The following is an 18,878-nucleotide window of genomic DNA, read 5'->3' on the forward strand; positions in this document are numbered from 1 at the left end:
CCAGCCCGGCTCCCAGAGCGCCCTCGGGCACCCCCTGCTGTACCCCAGCACTGGCCACCCCAGTGCCCCCAGTTCCCCAGCTCTTGTCCTCCCAGCCCTTCCCACCCCAGTCTCCTAAGACCCCCCACCCGTTCCCATTCCTCTCTCCCCCTTTCCCCAGCGCTTCCCACCCCAGTCCCCCCCTCCCACCCCCGCAGCCGCCGGCCCGTTGCCCTGGCGACAGGCCCCGCCCCGTCGCGTCCCCCCCGCGGCAGCCGGCGCGCTGCGTCATCAGGAGGCGACACCGTCGGAGAGCGATGGCGGACCCTGGCGGCGCGGGCCGGGAGGAGCTCGGGGCCGGCGCTGCTCAGGAGCCGCCGCCTGCGGCCCCGTCCCCCTCGGACGATGGCCCGGCCATGGCCGCGGAGGAGCCGGCGGCCGCGGAGGTGGCAGGCGAGGGCGAAACGGGAGAGGCCGGTGGGGGCGGCGAGCCCAAGGGGGACGTGCCGGACGGAGAGGTGAGGCCGGGCCGGGTACGCGGGGAGCGGGAGCCAAGCGGACTGCGGGGCCGCCGAGCCGACCGCTGCGCTCTCGCCCAGGTGAGGAGCGCAGAGAGGGAGGGGGTGGACGGGGAGGACCCCAGCCTGCAGGCGTCCGCGGCCAAGAAGGTGAAGCTGGAGCTGAAGGAGAGGAAGGAGAAGAAGCACAAGGTGGACGAGGACGAGATCCAGAAAATGCAGTGAGTGCTGGAGCGCAGCGGGGCCGGGGGACGTCGGTGCTCGGGGTTTGCTGCTGGGTGTGAGGTAATCATTGAATACAGAGAGGAGCTCTTCATCAAGGACTGTAGCGATAGGACAAGCAGCAACGGGATCAAACTGAAACGGGAAGTTCAGGTTGGATAAAAGGAGTAAGTTTTTCCCTGGAAGCTGTCCCTGCCCGTGGCAGGGGGTTGGAGCTGGGTGAACTTTAAGGTCCCTTCAACACAAACCGGTCTGGGATTTTGTAATTCTGTGATGGAATCCGTTTGTGAGCCCGTGGTGAGCAATGATTGCAGCTCCATCCCGGATCCCTCCTGAACAGGCCCAGCCCCTTTGTGTTACAAACCTGAGCACTGCCTTCCCCTGCCTGGCTCTGTGTTGCAGGAGGCTTGGGAGGGTCAAAGGGCTTTGCAAGACTGTTGCAGCAGCCTGAAGGGCTTCAGGCTTCTATTGTAATTTTTGCTGTAAATAATCAATGCTCTCCACGCAGAATACTGGTCTCTTCCTTTTCTGAAGAACAGCTGAACCGTTATGAGATGTACCGGCGCTCTGCTTTCCCCAAAGCTGCCATTAAACGGGTATGACATCAGTAATGCTTCACCACAGACTGAGTCTGAGCAGGGCAAGCAGGCTGAGCCTTGCTGAGCCTGGCTGGGGTCTTATCTGGGCCTTGGTGTGCCCCCCTCCAGTTGCATCTCAGCCCCTGTAGCTCAGACTGTTATCCTCGGCTCGGCTGATCTCATTATGTCCCAGCTCAGTGCCCTTGCATGGCTTATGCAGTTAAATCAGAATTTACTTAAACTTATGGTTTGGAGGGCTGTGAGGCAATGGGAAGAAGCAGTGTCTGCTTCAGGATCAGCAGCTGAATGAGCAAAGATAAAACCTTGACAGCCAGCATGTGCCCAGACCTGTAGATCTAAAGATAGGTCACTGCTGTTCTGTGCATTTTGTGAGCTGTCAGTTGATACTTGCCAGGCTCAAACTGCTAAATATGAGTTAAATGCTTCACCATTGCTGTGTGTACCTCACTCAGCTGACTCTCCTCCTTTTGTCCAGCTGATCCAGTCCATCACCGGCACCTCTGTCTCTCAGAACGTGGTTATCGCCATGTCTGGCATTTCCAAGGTCTTTGTTGGGGAGGTGGTGGAGGAAGGTAAGTGGCAGATGTTGAGGAGAAAGTGGAAAAAGATGGGGTGAATGTATTGCATGCAGCAGAGCAAGACAATGGAGTAAAGCTGGATGTTTTCTGCTTGCTGCCCTATGGGGCCCTCTGACCTTCCAAATGCTGTGGTTAAGAGCCAGGCTGAGAAGGGTGGTGTGTGGTGTTACCCTTTAAGCCTGTTGGTGTCACTGCTCACCCATCAGCAGAGGCTGGTGACCACTGAGCTCCTGGTTTATCCCTTCTGAGGAGAACTTAGCTCTTGCAAGTCAGCCTGTGAGCAGGCTGCAACAGGGCAGGAAGGATCTTCTCTTGGTACTGCTGTGGATAAATTCAGCCCAGAGGGAAATTAGATGTTTAAGTCTCTTAAACCTGTAAATATTGTCTGTTCATGGGAAGAGCCAGGATCTTTCTGGGACATGGGCTGGGAGGCTGACCAGCTGTGTCCCTGCTTGCTTGGGCTGGAGGAGAAAGAGGCACAGGCTTTGCTGCCAAGCAGTTTGTATAGACTTGTGAGGCAGAATGTGGCCTGTGTGTGCTGGGGTCACCCTTACCAGGCCCTGCTGCTGTCTCTGCTGCTGTATCTGAGGTGCTGTGTTGCCCGAGGTGGTTTCTTTAAGCAGCTTCAGTGCTGTCCTTGGTTGTTTCCTGTGGTTAACTGCTTTATGTCCTTGGCAGGAGGTGTGAATGATACTTGAAATTATAGAAAAGAAACTGGTCTCTAAGTCCACTTCTGTCACTGCCATACACAACACCCCAAAACACACCATCCAGCCCAGGGGTGGCTTTAGAGCAGAAGGTTTAATAGTAAGTGCTTGTGTGGCTCCAACCAGTGTATGCCTTAGTGGCTAAGTGGTTTACTCTGGTCTGGTATTGATGCCCTTACGACTGACTTTTCACTCAAAGAGAAGCCCAAAAAGCATTTCATTCTTGTGTGTTAAGCTGTGAGCTGTAAACCCCAAACAGTAATGTTAACTGTTGCCTTTAAAATTAAAGCTCAAACAGTAGGATGGGCTAAGTTTAACTGTTGCTTATGGGAACTCTTCTTGGTTTTTTATGTGTAGCACTGGACGTGTGTGAGAAGTGGGGGGAGCTGCCACCTCTGCAGCCCAAACACATGCGGGAGGCAGTCAGGAGGCTGAAGGCACGAGGACAGATCCCCAATTCCAAATATAAAAAGATCATCTTCCAGTGAAGTGTCCTAAGAGCAGCGAGAGAAGACAGAGATGGAAACAAGCTTTCTGTTGTGAACCTCACCATAGTCACAGTAGAGCTACGGGACTGGAGCTCCTGCAGGAGCATTCTGGAGAGCCTTGAGGGACTGCAGGGAGGCTTCAGGCCATTGCTGCTGCAGTTTGGCATGGGATTGGAGCCACATACCTGACCTGGAGCCTTGAGCACCTCTGCTTCAGCAGAGCAGGGGCGGGAACGTTCAAGGCCTTCAGTGTATTTTTACCCCCTCCTACTTTCTGCTGGCACAGATGTAGTGCTGTCCACATACAGCAGTGTCTGGGTTTGTACATTAAACTTATTACTGTGTTCTTAGTCTTGCTGGAAAGTGCCAGTTGGGGTTTGATTTGAAGCAGGGGGAGTGCAACAGGATGATCAGTGTCAACCAACCCTGATGTGTTCAGGAGGCTTCACCTTGCTTCAGGCATGTGGTGTTCCAGTAGCGCAAGCAGGGGAACCAAACTGAGAGCTGATGCTTTCAGAGGTGATGCTGGGGCAATCCTCACTCAGCTCTTCCCAGAGCGAGTCTTGTGGAGCTGTCTAGAAAAACAGTACAGAAGGAAGGTGAAGGGCAGGGAAAGGGGGATGGGAAAAGCATGAGTTAGTAAGTTTAATTTCTTTTCATGGTTCATAGAACCAATAAAGGCATGAGTGGAAATACACTGCAACAGAGTTCCAGTACTGTGTAAAACTCAAAGCCAAGTCAGATTTGCTCATTACCCACCTGTACGTACACTAGTCCCTTGTGAGCCTGGTACAGTCAAGGGACTTTTCACCGTCCAACTCATTACACAAAGGAATTCCTGAGGTTGTGGAGCAGCTGAGGGGATTGGGAATGGGGGGGGGAAGATGCACCACCACACAGACGCCTCCACACTTCTCAACCCCAAGGCTTTCCAGTGGCTCACACACGCAGCTGATGGAGGCATCAAGCTCCCAGTACCACGTGCTGGGGTGCTGTTAGGGATGGCTCAGGGAGATCCATGCTTGCAGCAGCGACTGGCTGCTCCCTGTTAGAGGCAGCTGCCTCTGGGACCCCCAAATTCCCTCCTCAGCCCCTTCGCCAGATAGAGCCCCGTGGCACGGCAAAGGCCAGCCCCATCTTCATACTCACAAGCTGCACTTGGGGCCACCCCAACCCATCCCTTGTGGCAGCCTTTGGAAACCCATGACCTGTCCCAACCCCATCCTCGCCTCAGAAGGTGAGGTCCTCCAGCCCACAGCTGGAGCCCTTGGAACAGCAGAATTCCATGATTCTGCTGGCATTGCCAGATCCCACCAGTGTCCCTGCAGAGGGATGGATCCAGCCTTCCCTCTATTGCTTTGGTGGGATGTTCAGAGTTGTCTCAGTGGGAGATACACTGGTGGTCCCTGCAGTAGCTGCGATGTGGTGCTCGGTACCCCACACGCTCGCAGCATCCTTCATCCCAGCCCGTGATAAAGGGATGGCTCCATCACATCAAGTAGTTTGGCTTTATGTAAAACCACATAATAAAGTAAGATTTCTGTATTCCCCTCTACAATATGAACTATTTACACAAATTCTACACACACGGAAGGAAGACCCAAATGGAAAACCAGGGGATCAGCAGCTGTAGGAGCCGGGAACCCATGGGAATTACAAATAAATAACTTTGCCCACCAGCCAGAACTCTTAAAAACAAACAAACAAACAAAAAACCCCAACAAATTCATGGAAATAACTTAAAACCCCAAATAAGTTACAAAAATGGAGCAACAAGAAAAAAGGTCAAATCTCATCACTATTGGAAACTGTACAACAAATTATATACATATATATATACACACAGAGAGACATCATTCCCTTAGCCTACAGACCATTCCTAGAAAGGTTTGTTGAGTTCACCCCATCCATGACCTGCGGCTCCATCTGTCCTGACAGTCTCTCCAGACAGGAATGATGCATGGTGTGTGGATTGGCTCTCAAGTGTCTGACCCCACCAAAAAAGGACCTGACTCCCTAAAACCTGAATGAACAAAATGAAACTGCACCCCCAGCCCATGCCCCTCCCCCCACACATGTCACCCCCCCCCCCCCCCCCAAAAAAAACAACCGACTCAAAACCCAAATCAAAACAAAAGAAAGTCCAGGACAAGATGCGCATGGTCGTGTCTGAGGATCCTTGCTCAGTTCTGTGCTCAGCAGAACAAGTCTGGGATTCTCTGCTGCTTCTGGCCAGGAGCCGCCTGGAGCTGTCACTTGCCAGGCTCCTGGATGAGGCTGTGCAGGTGGATGTCGGCTGTCTCCTGGGGCAGGTGAAGGGCTTGCAGCCACGTGTGGTTGAAAATGTCTTCCAGGGATGGTCTGTCGGAAGCGTGCAGGGATAAACACCACCGGATGAGGTGCTGGCACTCTGGGGAGAGAACCGGGACCCGCTGTGAGTCACAGGAGGCTCGTGTGGCCGGAGCCACCTCCCAAAATAATTCCGTTGTCCCCTGTGCCGCGAGGCCGGGTACCCACCGACAGAGACCCGGCGCCGGAAGAAGAGCTCCCGGCTGATGATGTCCTCTTAAAACTCAAAGGGGGCATCCCCACAGACCATGTCATAAAGCAGCACGCCCAGTGACCAGACGGCCGCTGGACGGCCTTGGTAAGGGACCCACTCGGGCGGGCTGTACACGCGTGTTCCTATGGGATAGAGGCACAGCTCAGCAGGAGGATGCATCCCTGGGAATCGCAGAGGCTGCGCCAGTGGCCCCATGGGGACACACACACTGTGTCACCCGTTCCCCGTCATCAGCACGTGACTCTTGTTGACAAACTTTGGGTTGTAAGGAAAAGCCGCCGGTGCCGGAAGATGGCAGCACGGAACCGGGGGAGCACCGACCGTTACAGGCGAGGCTGCTGCTGCGTCCCGAGCCACGTGTTTGATCGCCACCTGCAAGCCAAGGGCAGCGCTGGGCTCAGCTGGCCCCGGCCCCGCCGCGCCGCCTCCCCCAGCCCCACCGCCAGCCCCGCCACTTACCGGGGCGCTGTCGGACAGGCGGACCCCCGAGTACACGGACCCGAAGCCGCCGCTCCCCAGCAGCGGTCCCACGCGGTAAAGCTGCTCCAGCGGCTCCTTCTCCTTCCCTGCGCGCCAGACGCGGCCGTTACCGCTGCAGCCGGGGCTCCAGCCGGCCCCTACCCGCCGCCCCGCGCCGAGCGGAGCCGGGCCGTTACCGCCCTTACCCGCTTGCAGCTTCGCGGCGTGCAGCTCCCCGCCGGTCCCGGAGCGCAGATGGGCCAACGAGCTGATTTTCGAGAGCAGCATCCCGGCCCCCTCGCCGGTCCCGGCACCTCCATGACCACATCGCGCGCGTGGCGGCGGCAGCCCCATGGCCGGCCCCGGGCAGAGCGGGCCCTGAGGGCGGGCGGGGGAACGCCAGGAGGCGGCGCTGCCTCTCCAGAGCCAGCGGCGGGGCCCGCCCAGCGCCGCCACTGTCGGGAGCGGGAGAGCGGAGCAGCGGGGGAGCCCCGCGGGCGGCGGGAGGAGCCCGGCCTGCGGATCACGGCCCCGCTCTCAACGGCAACATCCGCGCGGGCCACGGGCCTTAACGGCCGCGCTCCCGCGGGTGTGGCCCCGGGCTCGTTCGCCCCCCGCTCTCAACGGCGGCATCCCCGCGGGGCTCCGCGTCCGAGCCCTCCTTGTGGAGCTTATTCCTCTCTTTATCCCTTTTCCCTTAAGCCCCGCCGGGTGCCGGGGTGGCCCCAGGTGCACACGCGTGCCGGATCGCCAGCTCGGGTCGGCGGAGGTGACTCTGCAGTGTGAAATGGGGGTGGTTGTTTCGGTCTGGGGCTTGCGGGACCCTCTCCTACCTAAGGAACACGGTGACTGAGCTCGCAGAAACACACCCCTAGAGGAAGGGCACCAAAGCTGGGAAAAGGATGAAAGAAACACGGGGATAACCCCCCTTAAAAATATGTTTCTTTAGCTGTGTTTGACTCTACACAGGGAAAGGGTTTTGCAGTTGTTTTTTTACAGTGAGTAAGTAGGGGGTTTTCTCATATAAACCCCCAGGAACTCTCACTGGGTCTGAGTGATGTCCTTATCCTCTCCTACCAAAGGGCAGTGAACTCCCCATCAAGGAGAAACAAGGAGTGAAAAACCCTTTTCCTTTTCTCCAGTCCGTGTGTGCAGTCCCTGTGCCACAATGTGCTGGTGATGGGCAGCATGGAGGGGAGCCATGGGCAGCCATGCCATGGCTGCAGGTCTTCAGGCCTCCCATGGCTCCATCCCCATGGCAGAGGTCTGGGACATGGATCTGTGGCTCTTGGCCTTGTGAAGGTCTCAGTGCCCAGGAAAAGCAGAGCACAGGGGATCAAACAAGATCCTTTGCCAGCACTCAGAACTTGGCTGCACTCGGTCACGCAGGCAGGACAAGATGGGACCTTAGACCAATACTGTGCTCTGACCCCAGGAGATGGCACCTTGGCAGGACAAAATCATACCTCAGAAGGACAAGATGTCAACTGGGCAGGGAAAGATGGAAACCAGGCAGGACAAGATTGTGCCCAGGCAGGACTTTGCCAGCCCTGCCTCAGGAAATGATATTAAATGAGGGAGAACAAGATGGCGCCCAGGCAGGACAAGATGGAGCCTGGGCATGACAAGAGGGTGTACCTTAGAAGGACAGGGTAATACCTTAGAAGAACAAAAGAAGACAGTGCGCCTTAGAAGGACAAGGTAGTACCTTAGCAGGACAAAACCACTTTAGAAGGACAAGACAGTGCCCTGGCTCCGGGAGATGGCAGGATGAAAGTGTAACTTGGGAAAGCAAGATGGCGCCCAGGCAGGACAAGATGGCGCCTGGGCAGGACAAGATGGTGCCCAGCAGCGGGATCTTGTCAGGGGACATGATGCCCCTCTTCCCTTCCTGCAGCACAAGCCCAGTGAGCACAAAATCACCATCAAGAGGCAGACTCGAGCCGGTGTAAATGTCTTCCAGGGATGGTGTGTCGGGCCTGTTTGCCTCACAGCTTTGGTGGCGGGGTGAGATCCCTGTTCCTCTGCTCGTCACTCAAGTGCACACATGCTACGTGTCACTCTAGGTTGGCTGAAGTGGCTGCTTCAGCGTGAAACAGGAGCTGTTGTTTCAGTTTTGGGGTGGATTAACCCCCTCCTAACCATGAGAAAAAGGTTGATTGAGGACACAAAGCTATTACCCTGGAAGAAGGGCACCAACAGCTTGGAAAAGGATGAAAGAAGTGGTTCTTGGCCTTGTGAGGGTCTCACTGCACAGGAAAAGCAGAGAACAGGGGATCAAACAAGATCCTTTTCCAGCACCCAAAAATTGGCTTCACTTGGTCACCAGACAGGACAAAATGGCACCTGAGCAGGACAAGATAGTACCTTAGAAGGACAAAATGGTACCTTGGAAGAACAAGATCGGCCTCTGACCCCAGAAGATGGTACCCTGGCAGGACAAGCTTGTCTCTGGAAGGACTAGATGGTGCCCGGGCAGGATTAGATGGTGCTCAGCCATGGGGTCGTGTCGGGGACGATGCCCCTCACCCCTTCCTGCAGCACAAGCCCAGTCGGGACAAAACGAGCAGCAAAGGCACAAGCCCAGTGTGCCTGCGAGCCCCCAGCCCCGCGCGGGGCCTGCTCGGCTCTTCTGCGGCGAGGGTTCTAAGAAACACCCCAGCCGTTGGCGAGCACTGACGGGAAGGGCTGGGCCGAGCCCAGGCTGCAGCCGTGCTGGCTGTGATAGCGTGTTGGGGTGCTGGAGGAGATGGCGGCCACCCGAGGGGCCCGGGCCCCTCACAGCCACAGCAGCCTCGGGGGAGGTTTGCTGCTGCCTGAGAGCGGCTTCCCGGAGGGCCCGGGGCAGAAGTGAGAGAGGAGGTTCAATACAAGCCACATCTCAAAATAGGCCTGAACTCTGAAGGTGTTTGGAGCTGTGCTTCCTGCTCCTCGCCGCCCCAAAGAGGAGATGAAAGATGCAGCTGAGTTAAAAAGGAGAAAGAAGAAACCCAGAGTGAAGATCTCTGTGGAAGGCAGCGGCTCAGCAGCGACCCACACACCAGTCACACACCAGGCTGGCACTTGCCTCCAGGGCTCCCTGATCCCCCCAGTAGCAGCCCCATGGCTCGTAGAGTGGTGCCGGCCAGCCCAGGGTGAGCTGGGAAAGGGATCGCTGCCTGCGTTTTGAACAAGAGAGTCCTGGGGCAAGCCAAGGGAAGGAGGGTCCTGTTGTGCTCCAGCTGCATGGAGACCGTAGGTTGGAAAGCAACCTGCAGAAAGGGAAACATGCCCCTTCTTTGAGCAGACACACAGCACTGTGCACACAGCAGCAGGGGACCAGGAGGTCAAGCAGGAGAAGTGCTTCAAATTCAGCTTAAAACTGAATAAAATTATAGAATCCCAAGAAAGAACACCAAATAAACGAAGGACCCAAACCCAGCAGCCCTGACACCAAAGCGCCGCAGAGCTGGAAGTGGGGCTTGACAGCTTGGAGAGTAAAAGCTCAAGCGAAGCGTTAACCACTGCTGACTGACTTCTCGTAATCCCAACATCAACTTCCTCTGGCTCCACGCTCACCGCAGCCGAGCTGGAGGTGGGGACAGCCCGTGGCGGCTTCCTTCACCCACCAGCAGCCAGCATGCAGCACCCGCTCTGCTCCGCGCCAGCAGAGCCGGAGCAACAGGATCTGCCTTACCAAAACTGACTTTGGCCGACAACATCCGGCGTCTCATCGGGGTGCTTTGATGTTTGTTTACTTGGCAAACCCAGCACATGCTCCGCACCAGCCTGCGGACGGATGGAAACGAAAAGGGCTCCAGCACCTTGATCTCTCCCAAAGAGACCTGGCAGGAGCAGTGAATGCTGGAAACATCCTGCCGAGGGATGGATCCAGCCTTCCCCCTTGGTGCTTTCAGCTGTGGGTCCTGGTTGACGCGGCCCAGCAGCCTTTGAGTCAGTCCCTGTGGGACACACACTGGTGGTCCCTGCAGCAGCCACAATGTGGTGCCCCGCACCCTGCACGCTCACAGCATCCTTCATCCCACCCTGCGATAAACGGATGGCTCCATCACATCAAGTGGTTCATTTTTATTTAAAACCGCATAAAAAAAATAAGATTTCTGAGTTCCCCTGTACAATATGAACTATTAACACAAATCCCACCGGCTCAACACTCGGCTACACATCAAGACTTGACACGCAGACAGCCTGGGCCAGCTCCCCCGGCCCAGCCCCAAACAAGACACCCCTGGAGACAACCAGACCTCATCTGCAGACTGAGAACCTGCCCGTGGCAGGGAAACAACAGCGACCACAACTGTGGGCACAGGGAGCTGGGAGCAGGAGCTGCTCCACACCTCCACCGGGCTGCTGATAAGAACACTAGGGACCTGGGGCAGACACGGGACACACACGGAGGGAAGACCCAAAGGGAAAACCAGGGGATCAGCAGCTGCAGGAGCAAGGCGCGGGTTGGAAACCCATGGGAATTATAAATAAATAAATAACTTTGCCCACCGGCTAGAACTCTTTAAAAAAAAAAAACAACAAAACAAACAAGAAATTCATGAAAATAAGTTAAAAACCAAACCTGGAGCAACATTAAAAAGGTCAAATCTTATCACTATTAACAACTGTACAACAGACATTGCTCCTCTCTAACTCTGTCCATATTTACAGCTCTGTTGGTTTGCATTGTTTGTGCATTCGGGAGGGCACAGAGAAGCAAGGAACCCCAGACAAATCCACGTGAGAAGGAGGCACAGGAGGCATCGCCCGGCTGGGCTCCCGCTGTCCTCTGACCTCCTTGGCAAGGAGCTCTACATCCAGGCGAGTCTCGGCAAAGCACCAGAGTAGGAAAATTCAAGTATTTCCTCCAGCAGAGCCCAGATGGCAACTGAAGGCACTCGAGCAGGGGACAGAGGAGCAGAGGCACCACCCTGGGCCTGCCCCCCGCCATCAGTTCTTCCCTGTTGAAGCTTTTTGCACAAGAAGGTCCCTGTTCCTCTTGTGGTCCTGAATCCAGCAGGTCAGGAGACGCTTGGGAGCCTCCAAACCCAGAAACAAAACAGAAACAGAACAAAGAAACAAAACAAAACAAAGAAAACAGAACGACGACAACAAAAAATGAAACACAAGAACTACACCCAACCCCCCACACCCCGCTCCCTGATAAAACCCACCCCCAAAAATCCCAAATTGCCCAAAATCCCAAACCTCCCTAAAAAAACAGCCCCCAGAACTCTACCCCAGCCCCGTGAAACCCAAACTGGACAAAGCCAAACCCTGATCTCTCCCAGAAAACAAACCAGAACAAACCAAAACAAAGCAAACTGAACAGAACAACACAAAGTCCAGGGCAGCCGGGCCGGATGGCGGCCACTGGTGCTTGGAAGCCGCGGTCCAGGACGAGCTGTGCGAGGTGCATCTGAGGATCCTTGCTCAGTTCTGTGCTCAGCAGGACAAGTCTGGGATTCTCTGCTGCTTCTGGCCAGGAGCCGCCTGGAGCTGTCACTTGCCAGGCTCCTGGATGAGGCTGTGCAGGTGGATGTCGGCTGTCTCCTGGGGCAGGTGAAGGGCTTGCAGCCACGTGTGGTTGAAAATGTCTTCCAGAGATGGTCTGTCGGAAGCGTGCAGGGATAAACACCACCGGATGAGGTGCTGGCACTCTGGGGAGAGAACCGGGACCCGCCGTGAGTCACAGGAGGCTCGTGTGGCCGGAGCCACCTCCCAAAACCCATTCTCCCGAACCCCATTCTCCCCTGTGCCGCGAGGCCGGGTACCCACCAACAGAGACCCGGCGCCGGAAGAAGAGCTCCCCGCCGATGATGTCCTCATCACGCTCGAAGGGGACGTCCCCACAGACCATGTCATAAAGCAGCACGCCCAGTGACCAGACGGCCGCTGGACGGCCGTGGTAGCGGTGGTAGCGGACCCACTCCGGCGGGCTGTACACACGTGTTCCTATGGGACAGAGGCACAGCTCAGCAGGAGCAGAGGCTGCGCCAGTGGCCCCATGGGGACACACACACTGTGTCACCCGTTCCCCGTCATCAGCACGTGACTCTTGTTGACAAACTTTGGGTTGTAAGGAAAAGCCGCCGGTGCCGGAAGATGGCAGCACGGAACCGGGGGAGCTCCGACCGTTACAGGCGAAAAACCCGCCACGGGTGGGGAAAACCCGCCTGCCCCCGCCTCAGCCACTGAGAAATCATCATAACAAGGCACGGCAGACGCAGGGAGCGGAGCAGCCCCAGCACTTCCATGCCTGCAAACCCAACCGGCCCTAGCACGGGTTTGGCAACCCCCAGCCAGAGCCAGGGCGGGTGGCAGAGGCTGTCGGCTCCTGTTTCACAACATCCGCCCCGCGCCAAAAAGCAGCTTGGCAGCTGCTAGAGAATGAACTCCCCCTCCAGCAAAGCAGGGAACTGCCGGTGCCCAGCCAGGCTGGGCCCTGCACTGCCCGGGACCGGGAGCATCCCCCCAGCTCCGGGCTCACCGTCAAATTCGGTGTAGGCCGTGTCCTTGAGGAAGGTGCTGGAGCCGAAGTCGATGAGCTTGAGCTCTCCGGTGGACAGGTTGATGATGATGTTCTCGTCCTTGATGTCTCGGTGCACGACGCCGCAGCTGTGGCAGTGTCGCACAGCCTCCAGCACCTGGAGGAACAGCCCCCGCGCCAGGTCCTCAGGCAGGAACCTCCGCTCCGTGATGAAGTCAAACAGATCCTGCGACGGCTCCGGACGCTCCAGCACCAGCACGAAGCTGTCGGGCAGCTCAAACCAGTCCAGGAGGTGGATGATGGCACTGCAGCCAGAGCCCACCTTCTTCAGCATGGCTATCTCCATTGGTACTCGAGTGCCGTTGGGCTGCGGGGGACCATGATGCCATCAGCTGAGCTGATGCTGCGCCAGGGGTCTGGTGCCCCCTGCCCGGCCCCACTGGTACTGGGCATCCCCCAACCTGGGGAAAGCTCCACTGACCCCCTGCCTGTCCCCTACAGTGCTTGGGCATTTCCCAGTCCGAGGGATACTCCAGTACTCCCCTGCCCACACCCACCAGTACCAGGCATCCCCCAAGCACGTGAAAGCTCGGCTGTCCATCAGCACAGCCCCAACGGTGCTTGGGCATCCCCCAATCCAGGGGATGCTCCAGTGCCCTCCTGCCTGGCCACAACAGTACCGTGCTCCCCTGCCCCAAGGATGCTCCGGTGCTGCCCTCCTCGGCCCCACCGGTACCGGGCATCCCCCACCCGGCTGCTCCGCCTTCCCCGCTGACTCCCGGTTTCCCCTCCCGCTGTCCCGGTGGTCCCGCACTCACCAGCTCGCCCCACGAGGAGATGCGGTCCCGAGCCACGTGTTTGATCGCCACCTGCAAGCCAAGGGCAGCGCTGGGCTGAGCTGGCCCCGGCCCCGCCGCGCCGCCTCCCCCAGCCCCACCGCCAGCCCCGCCACTTACCGGGGCGCTGTCGGACAGGCGGACCCCCGAGTACACGGACCCGAAGCCGCCGCTCCCCAGCAGCGATCCCACGCGGTAAAGCTGCTCCAGCGGCTCCTTCTCCTTCCCTGCGCGCCAGACGCGGCCGTTACCGCTGCAGCCGGGGCTCCAGCCGGCCCCTACCCGCCGCCCCGGGCCGAGCGGAGCCGGGCCGTTACCGCCCTTACCCGCTTGCAGCTTCGCGGCGTGCAGCTCCCCGCCGGTCCCGGAGCGCAGATGGGCCAACGAGCTGATTTTCGAGAGCAGCATCCCGGTCCCCTCGCCCGCCCGGGGCCGGTCCCGGCACCTCCGCAGCCGCACCGGGCTCCGGTGGCTCGGAGCCGGCAGTCGCGGTGCCGAGCGGCCGGGGCCGGGCGGGGCAGCCCCGGGGCGGAGGCGGCCGCGGCGGCTGCGGGGCGGGGAGGGAGCGGCCGCGGCCCGGCTGCTCCGCGCCGCGCCGGGCCCCGTGTGTGGCGGCGGCCCCCGGCCGGCCCCGGGCGTAGCGGGGGCTGGGGGCGGGCCGGGGAGCGCCAGGGGGCGGTGCTGCCGCGCCAGAGCCAGCGGCGGGGCCCGCCCAGCGCCGCCACTGCCGGGAGCGGGAGAGCGGAGCAGCGCGGGAGTCCCGCGGGGTGGCGGGAGGAGCCCCGGGGCTGGGGGCACCGGCTGCGGGTCGCGGCCCCGCTCTCAACGGCATCACCCCCGCGACCGAGCCGCGGCGCTTCCTGCCCGAGCCCTCCCTGTGGAGCTTGGTCCTCACGTTATCCCTTTTCCCCGCAGCCTCGCCGCTCGCCGCCGGTGCCCGGCGTTTCCCGGCCCCCGTCCCGCCCGCTCCCCCCGCGCCGCCGTTACTTCATCGCGGGCAACCGAGTGTCTAAACTTTTCCCTTTTCTAGTAAAAGTGGCGATGCCAGCTGGGACTCATGTCTATCAACGCGGTTTTCCCTGTTTTCCGCCGCAGAAGTCGCTGGCTGAGATGCTTTCCCGAGTTCCAGAGATAAGATAAATAATTTACTGGATGGAGGTCTCTGATTACTCACTCTATTAGCATTTAGAGCAAAGAGCTCCAGCCACCGGGAGCTGAATTATTCCAGACGAAGCCCATCTGGACTCCCTCGCCCAAGTGAGACCGAGGAGTTCCCAGCATCCCACACATACTTGTGGGATGAATTGCTTGAAATCGAATGGGATTTACTGGAAACGCTGGTGAGCTCCTGTCTCCTTTAGTATTTCTTGAAAGAAAAATAAATAAAGAATAAAACACAACGAAAAAGCAGCCCCCAACGTGGTGCCTGGAGCTGCGGCTCGGCTCTCGCGCCAGCCAGGAAGCGCTCACCACCACTGTTGCCTCCTTTAGATTTACCAGGAACGCAGCACATCCTCTTTCAGGAACTGAGACAACTAAAAACCTAAAACCTGAAAAACTTAGGTTGGTTTTTACTCAGAAGGTGGCATTCGATTTTGGGGAAAAGTTTGGAAAATCTGACCCTGCAACCTTCATCCCTTTTTTTTTTTTTTTTATTTTCCCCTATTTATTTTTATGTATGTTATTGTTGTTATTTGGGGTGATGCAAGTTGAGGGCGGAGGAGAGGGGTGGGCAGAGCCTTTCTCCTGCCTTATTCCCACCCAGCACCCGGGCATATTTGGGACAACTGGTTCTGCCAGTCAGTGCTCGCCCATGGGACAGGGTGACTTAGCATCTGGCCCCAAACCCATTATCAAGTTCTTTGCCAGGATGATGAAAGGTACGGATGGGGCTGCCCTGGAAACCCAGCTCTTTATTGACAAACAAAGCTCACCTGGAGCTGCTGGGCCTTCCTGGGGGCTGCCTTCCCCTGACCTCCTTGGGAGGTGTAGCCTTGTCCTCACTCTGCCCCAACCTGCTCATTAGCGTGGATGGGAGCAGCGTGTCTTGCAACCTGGATGAGCTGGGGCCAGATCATCCTTGTGCGTAAACCTGCCCATTGCCTTGGGGGGCTGAGTCAGCAGGACTCTTCCTGCCCGTGCCCAGGGGTTGCATCCCTCCTAGGTTAGGGAAAACCCCCATCTTGGAGGTGATGGGGAGACATTTCTCCATGCCCTGGCCATGCAGAGATGGGATGTGGCCCCATTTCCCACCCAAATCCATCTCTCTCCAGGATAACACATCCCTGTTCCTCAGATGACCCCAGTCGAGGGCTAGAAGCCATCTTTCCCCCCCAGGCCCGTCCCACATACTCACCTTTCCCCTCCCAGCCCGGGTGAGGCCATTGGGATGCGTCAGACATTCAAACTAACATGAAACAAACCCCATCCTGCTGGCTACCTGCTTGCCCTTGTCCATAGGTATCACCTCTTCTCCCAACCCTCTTCCTCCAGGATGAAAGCCACCAAAGATGGATGCAGGAGAGCAGCCTGGGTCTTTTAGCACTTGCATGGACACATGGATGTCCGAGCAGAAGGACAGGTCTTTCAGCATCCCTGATCCAGGCTCTTCCCACCCTTGCATCAGACCCAAGGCTTGACCCCCAGGGAGCAGTTTGCAGCTCAGAGGAGGTGGCAGGGAGTTAAAACCCAAGTGCAGGACCATGCCTGGGAAGAAGCAGGACCCCGGGGTGGCACACGGAGCTGGTGGCAGGTCTGCAGGAAAGGAGCTTCCAGCAGACATCAAAAGATCAGTTCTCAGCCCTGCAAACAATCCCAGCAGCTTTGGGGCTCTTCAGTGGCATTGCAGTCTAACCGGGGCTGCCTTGCATGATAATCAGGCTTAATTACTGCTTTATCGCTTGATTGCTGTGCTGGGCCCTTGGAGCTGCTGTGTTGCTTTCCCAGTTTACTTTCTGTACTTCCTCCCCCTCGCCTTCCCCGCCAGCACAATTAGCAAAGAGGTGAAAATGGGGAGGGCCGGGGTATCACACCCAGGGGGTGGAGAGGGAAGATGTGCTGCCCAGGAGACCCTGGGGTGGAGGGGTGGCAGCTCGTGGAGAGTTAAAACTGCGAACAAAACAGCAAGGTCAATGCCAAGCCAAGAGCACAACCCCACGTCAGGCACACGAGCACCCTTCTCCCGATGGGACAGCATCCCTGGAGGAGGGAGGTGAGGACCGTGGGGCTATTAAAGCCGTGGCACAGAAAGGCTGTGGTTTTCCAAGCCTGAGCTTTGAGTCACTGCATGACCTTGGCTGGGCCTGCTCGTGGCTCGCTGGGCTCGGGCGCCCGCAGAACCGGCTGGGCCAGGGCGTGGGGATGAGGCGGCCGCAGGAACCTGCCGGTGCTCAGGGAAAGCGTGGAACTTCCTCAGCCAAGATGCTCCCACCTGCGCGTGGTGAGCAAGCCCCGGCCACACCGGCGAGGAAGCAGGCGCTGCCCTCGGCCAGGCCCTGGGTGCTGCGGTTGGGACACCCCAGTGTGCCATCACCCACTGGAAGTCGCCTCTGTGGCGGTGACAAGGTGCCCTCGTGTCCCACTGGTGGCTTTGGAAGTGCAATAAGATGGGTGCTCATCCCTCAGTATCATCGTGGTGCGGGTGGGGGGCATCAACCTGCAGCATGCAGCCGGTCCTGGGGTGCTGGGAGGTGCTGGCACTCCCCCCAGCCATGGATTGGGATCATGGATGCTGGGAGCCAGAGCAGCTGCAGGCTGCTGCTTCCCCTCCCCATCATCTGGGTCCTTGTGGTCACCCCTAACCCATCTGAGCCCCCAGAGCAGCAGTGACAGCTTGGGAACCCCATATCCCACCCTGGGGCTGGAGTCACCTAAGGACAGGGAGGAGGAAGGTCCTCACTGATGTGCTGGAGCACTTGATAAAGCCCCTAAACTATCACCCAGTCCTGGCCTTTGGGTGCTGGTTTAGGAAGGCGATGGGACCTGCGGGCAGGGCAGGAGGTGCAGGGACCCATCCTGCTCCTGGGGTGAGCAGACCTGGGGATTTCTTCTTAATTCCTTTTTGTATGTTGGCTTTCTAGCGCGGGCTTTTGGGGCGAGGTGTGCGGGGAGGCAGCAGCATGGCTAATGTGCTTTGTGAATGGAGCCGCACGGGGGGCGGCCGAGGGGATGGGGAGGTGGAGGGAGCCACATATTTGGGATTCCTTCATCTGGGTGGGCTCCTTCTCCCCAGACTCTCAGGATGTGGGAAATGGAAGATGAAAGGAGCTGCATTTCCAGCCTCTCGGGTTACAATGTCTAAAGCAGAAAAGGGTGGTTGGGGGAAAAAAAAGGAGAGGGAAGGGGGGGGGGGGAATGGATTGGGATGCTACAGGGAAACCTGGGTTGGGAAATGGCCCGGGTAGGTTGGGGCAGGGAAGGGGGCGGCTGGGGCCGAGCCGCTCGTGTTTCACATCACGTCAGGACTGAGGAATTTCCTCTGCTCTGGGGGTGCCTCGCAGAGAAAAAGGGGGAGGCTTTTAGGTTAGCCGGGGATGAATAATAGCCAAGAGGCGAGGGATTAAAGTGTTACCCAGGGGCTGCTGTTTACAAGCAAACCCTCTTTGCAGAGCAAAAAAGGAAAGAGGGATGCATGAGGATGAAGGCGGGGATCCCACCGTGTGTCACCCACGTCCCTTCCCCATGAGCACAGAGAGGCGATTGCCCCCTGCTCCCGTGAGCTTTCCCCCCACATCCCCTCTGCAGCGAGTGTGTCCTGGGGTGTCTCCTGCATGCACGGGGTGCCCTGGGCTGTCCTGGCTTCCCCGCTCTGTCCTCTTGTGGCCCCAAGAGGTTCCCCATCCTTCCCATTCCCCTGAGTTGCAGCTGCCTGGATCATCCCTGTGCACAGGCAGGAAAATCCGCTTCCCCAAGAGGGCAGGGAAAGGGGCAGCCAGAAACACAGGGCTCTGTGAGGGGGTAAGGGCTCAGTACTAAGCCTGGGCTCAGGGTCTGTACCTTGCTGGGTGATCGGAGCAGCCTCCAGACCTGGCGTCACCCCTGGCATCATCCCAACCATCTCCTGAGCCAAGCCCAGGTTTTGTCCCCAAACTGTTCATTTTCATTTCCCCTTCATTGCCCTTTTGGGTGATGCAAGGTCAAGGTGGGGAGGAGGGGAGGGAAGCACTGTTTTCCTGTGTTATTCCCTGTTATCCTCCATCTCTGGTCTGACAGCTGGGAAGAGACTGTCATAGTGTGGAAGTGCAGCACCCAGACTGGTCCAAAGGATGCTGCAGGATCAGACCATGCCAGCACGTGCTGCAGCAACCGAGCTCTTCTTCCAGGGATTGTATGCTAGGGACAGGCTGCTCTCCCTGATTTAGCCCAGGAAAACTGAGGCAGGAGGAGGGGGCTGGAGATGGGCTTATTCCACCCCAAAAAGAGGATGAAAGGGCAAAAAATGATTTGCAAGCC

At 58.0% G+C, this 18,878-nt stretch overlaps 3 protein-coding genes across 5 annotated transcripts; 1 reads left to right on the plus strand and 2 right to left on the minus strand.

Moving 5' to 3' along the window:
• Window positions 1-291: 291 nt before the first annotated feature.
• TAF11 (TATA-box binding protein associated factor 11) lies at window positions 292-3,441 on the plus strand. Its single transcript, XM_061349466.1, has 5 exons — window positions 292-497; window positions 579-718; window positions 1,228-1,315; window positions 1,794-1,890; window positions 2,961-3,441. Exons 1-5 carry the CDS (start codon window positions 297-299, stop codon window positions 3,089-3,091), a joined length of 657 nt encoding a protein of 218 aa, XP_061205450.1. The 5' UTR covers window positions 292-296; the 3' UTR covers window positions 3,092-3,441.
• A 1,758-nt stretch (window positions 3,442-5,199) lies between these two features.
• Window positions 5,200-6,418, minus strand: LOC133210297 (serine/threonine-protein kinase pim-1-like). Its single transcript, XM_061349561.1, is given in 5 exon segments — window positions 5,200-5,501; window positions 5,609-5,776; window positions 5,897-6,026; window positions 6,114-6,220; window positions 6,320-6,418. Coding segments are annotated over 5 exon segments (645 nt in total). The 5' UTR covers window positions 6,402-6,418; the 3' UTR covers window positions 5,200-5,343.
• A 4,934-nt stretch (window positions 6,419-11,352) lies between these two features.
• PIM1 (Pim-1 proto-oncogene, serine/threonine kinase) lies at window positions 11,353-13,964 on the minus strand. 3 transcript variants are annotated; one of them, XM_061349464.1, is made up of 6 exons: window positions 13,754-13,963; window positions 13,548-13,654; window positions 13,410-13,460; window positions 12,592-12,958; window positions 11,880-12,056; window positions 11,353-11,761 (listed from the first exon to the last, which is right to left on the minus strand). In XM_061349464.1, the coding sequence occupies exons 1-6, from the start codon at window positions 13,833-13,835 to the stop codon at window positions 11,604-11,606; spliced, it is 942 nt and encodes a 313-aa protein (XP_061205448.1). In that variant the 5' UTR covers window positions 13,836-13,963; the 3' UTR covers window positions 11,353-11,603. The 3 variants fall into 3 exon arrangements, with proteins under 3 accessions (XP_061205448.1, XP_061205446.1, XP_061205449.1); XM_061349462.1 differs by having other exon boundaries at window positions 13,548-13,964; XM_061349465.1 differs by lacking the exon at window positions 11,880-12,056 and having other exon boundaries at window positions 13,548-13,964.
• Between the last annotated feature and the right edge of the window lie 4,914 nt (window positions 13,965-18,878).

The sequence above is a fragment of the Neopsephotus bourkii genome, unplaced genomic scaffold (genome assembly GCF_033783945.1).
Source record: "Neopsephotus bourkii isolate Nb327-2 ecotype Australia unplaced genomic scaffold, CSIRO-AGI_Nbou_v1 NB_414, whole genome shotgun sequence".
Taxonomy (NCBI): domain Eukaryota; kingdom Metazoa; phylum Chordata; class Aves; order Psittaciformes; family Psittacidae; genus Neopsephotus; species Neopsephotus bourkii.

Coding starts and splice junctions, on each gene's coding strand:
- PIM1 (XM_061349462.1), bottom strand. CDS start 13,835: ATGCTGCTCTCGAAAATCAGCTCGTTGGCCCATCTGCGCTCCGGGACC. Junction 13,461..13,547: donor GCCTGTCCGACAGCGCCCCG/GTAAGTGGCGGG, acceptor CTTGGCTTGCAG/GTGGCGATCAAACACGTGGC. Junction 12,959..13,409: donor TCTCCTCGTGGGGCGAGCTG/GTGAGTGCGGGA, acceptor GGTCCCCCGCAG/CCCAACGGCACTCGAGTACC.
- TAF11 (XM_061349466.1), top strand. CDS start 297: ATGGCGGACCCTGGCGGCGCGGGCCGGGAGGAGCTCGGGGCCGGCGCT. Junction 498..578: donor GGGACGTGCCGGACGGAGAG/GTGAGGCCGGGC, acceptor GCTCTCGCCCAG/GTGAGGAGCGCAGAGAGGGA. Junction 1,316..1,793: donor CCAAAGCTGCCATTAAACGG/GTATGACATCAG, acceptor CCTTTTGTCCAG/CTGATCCAGTCCATCACCGG.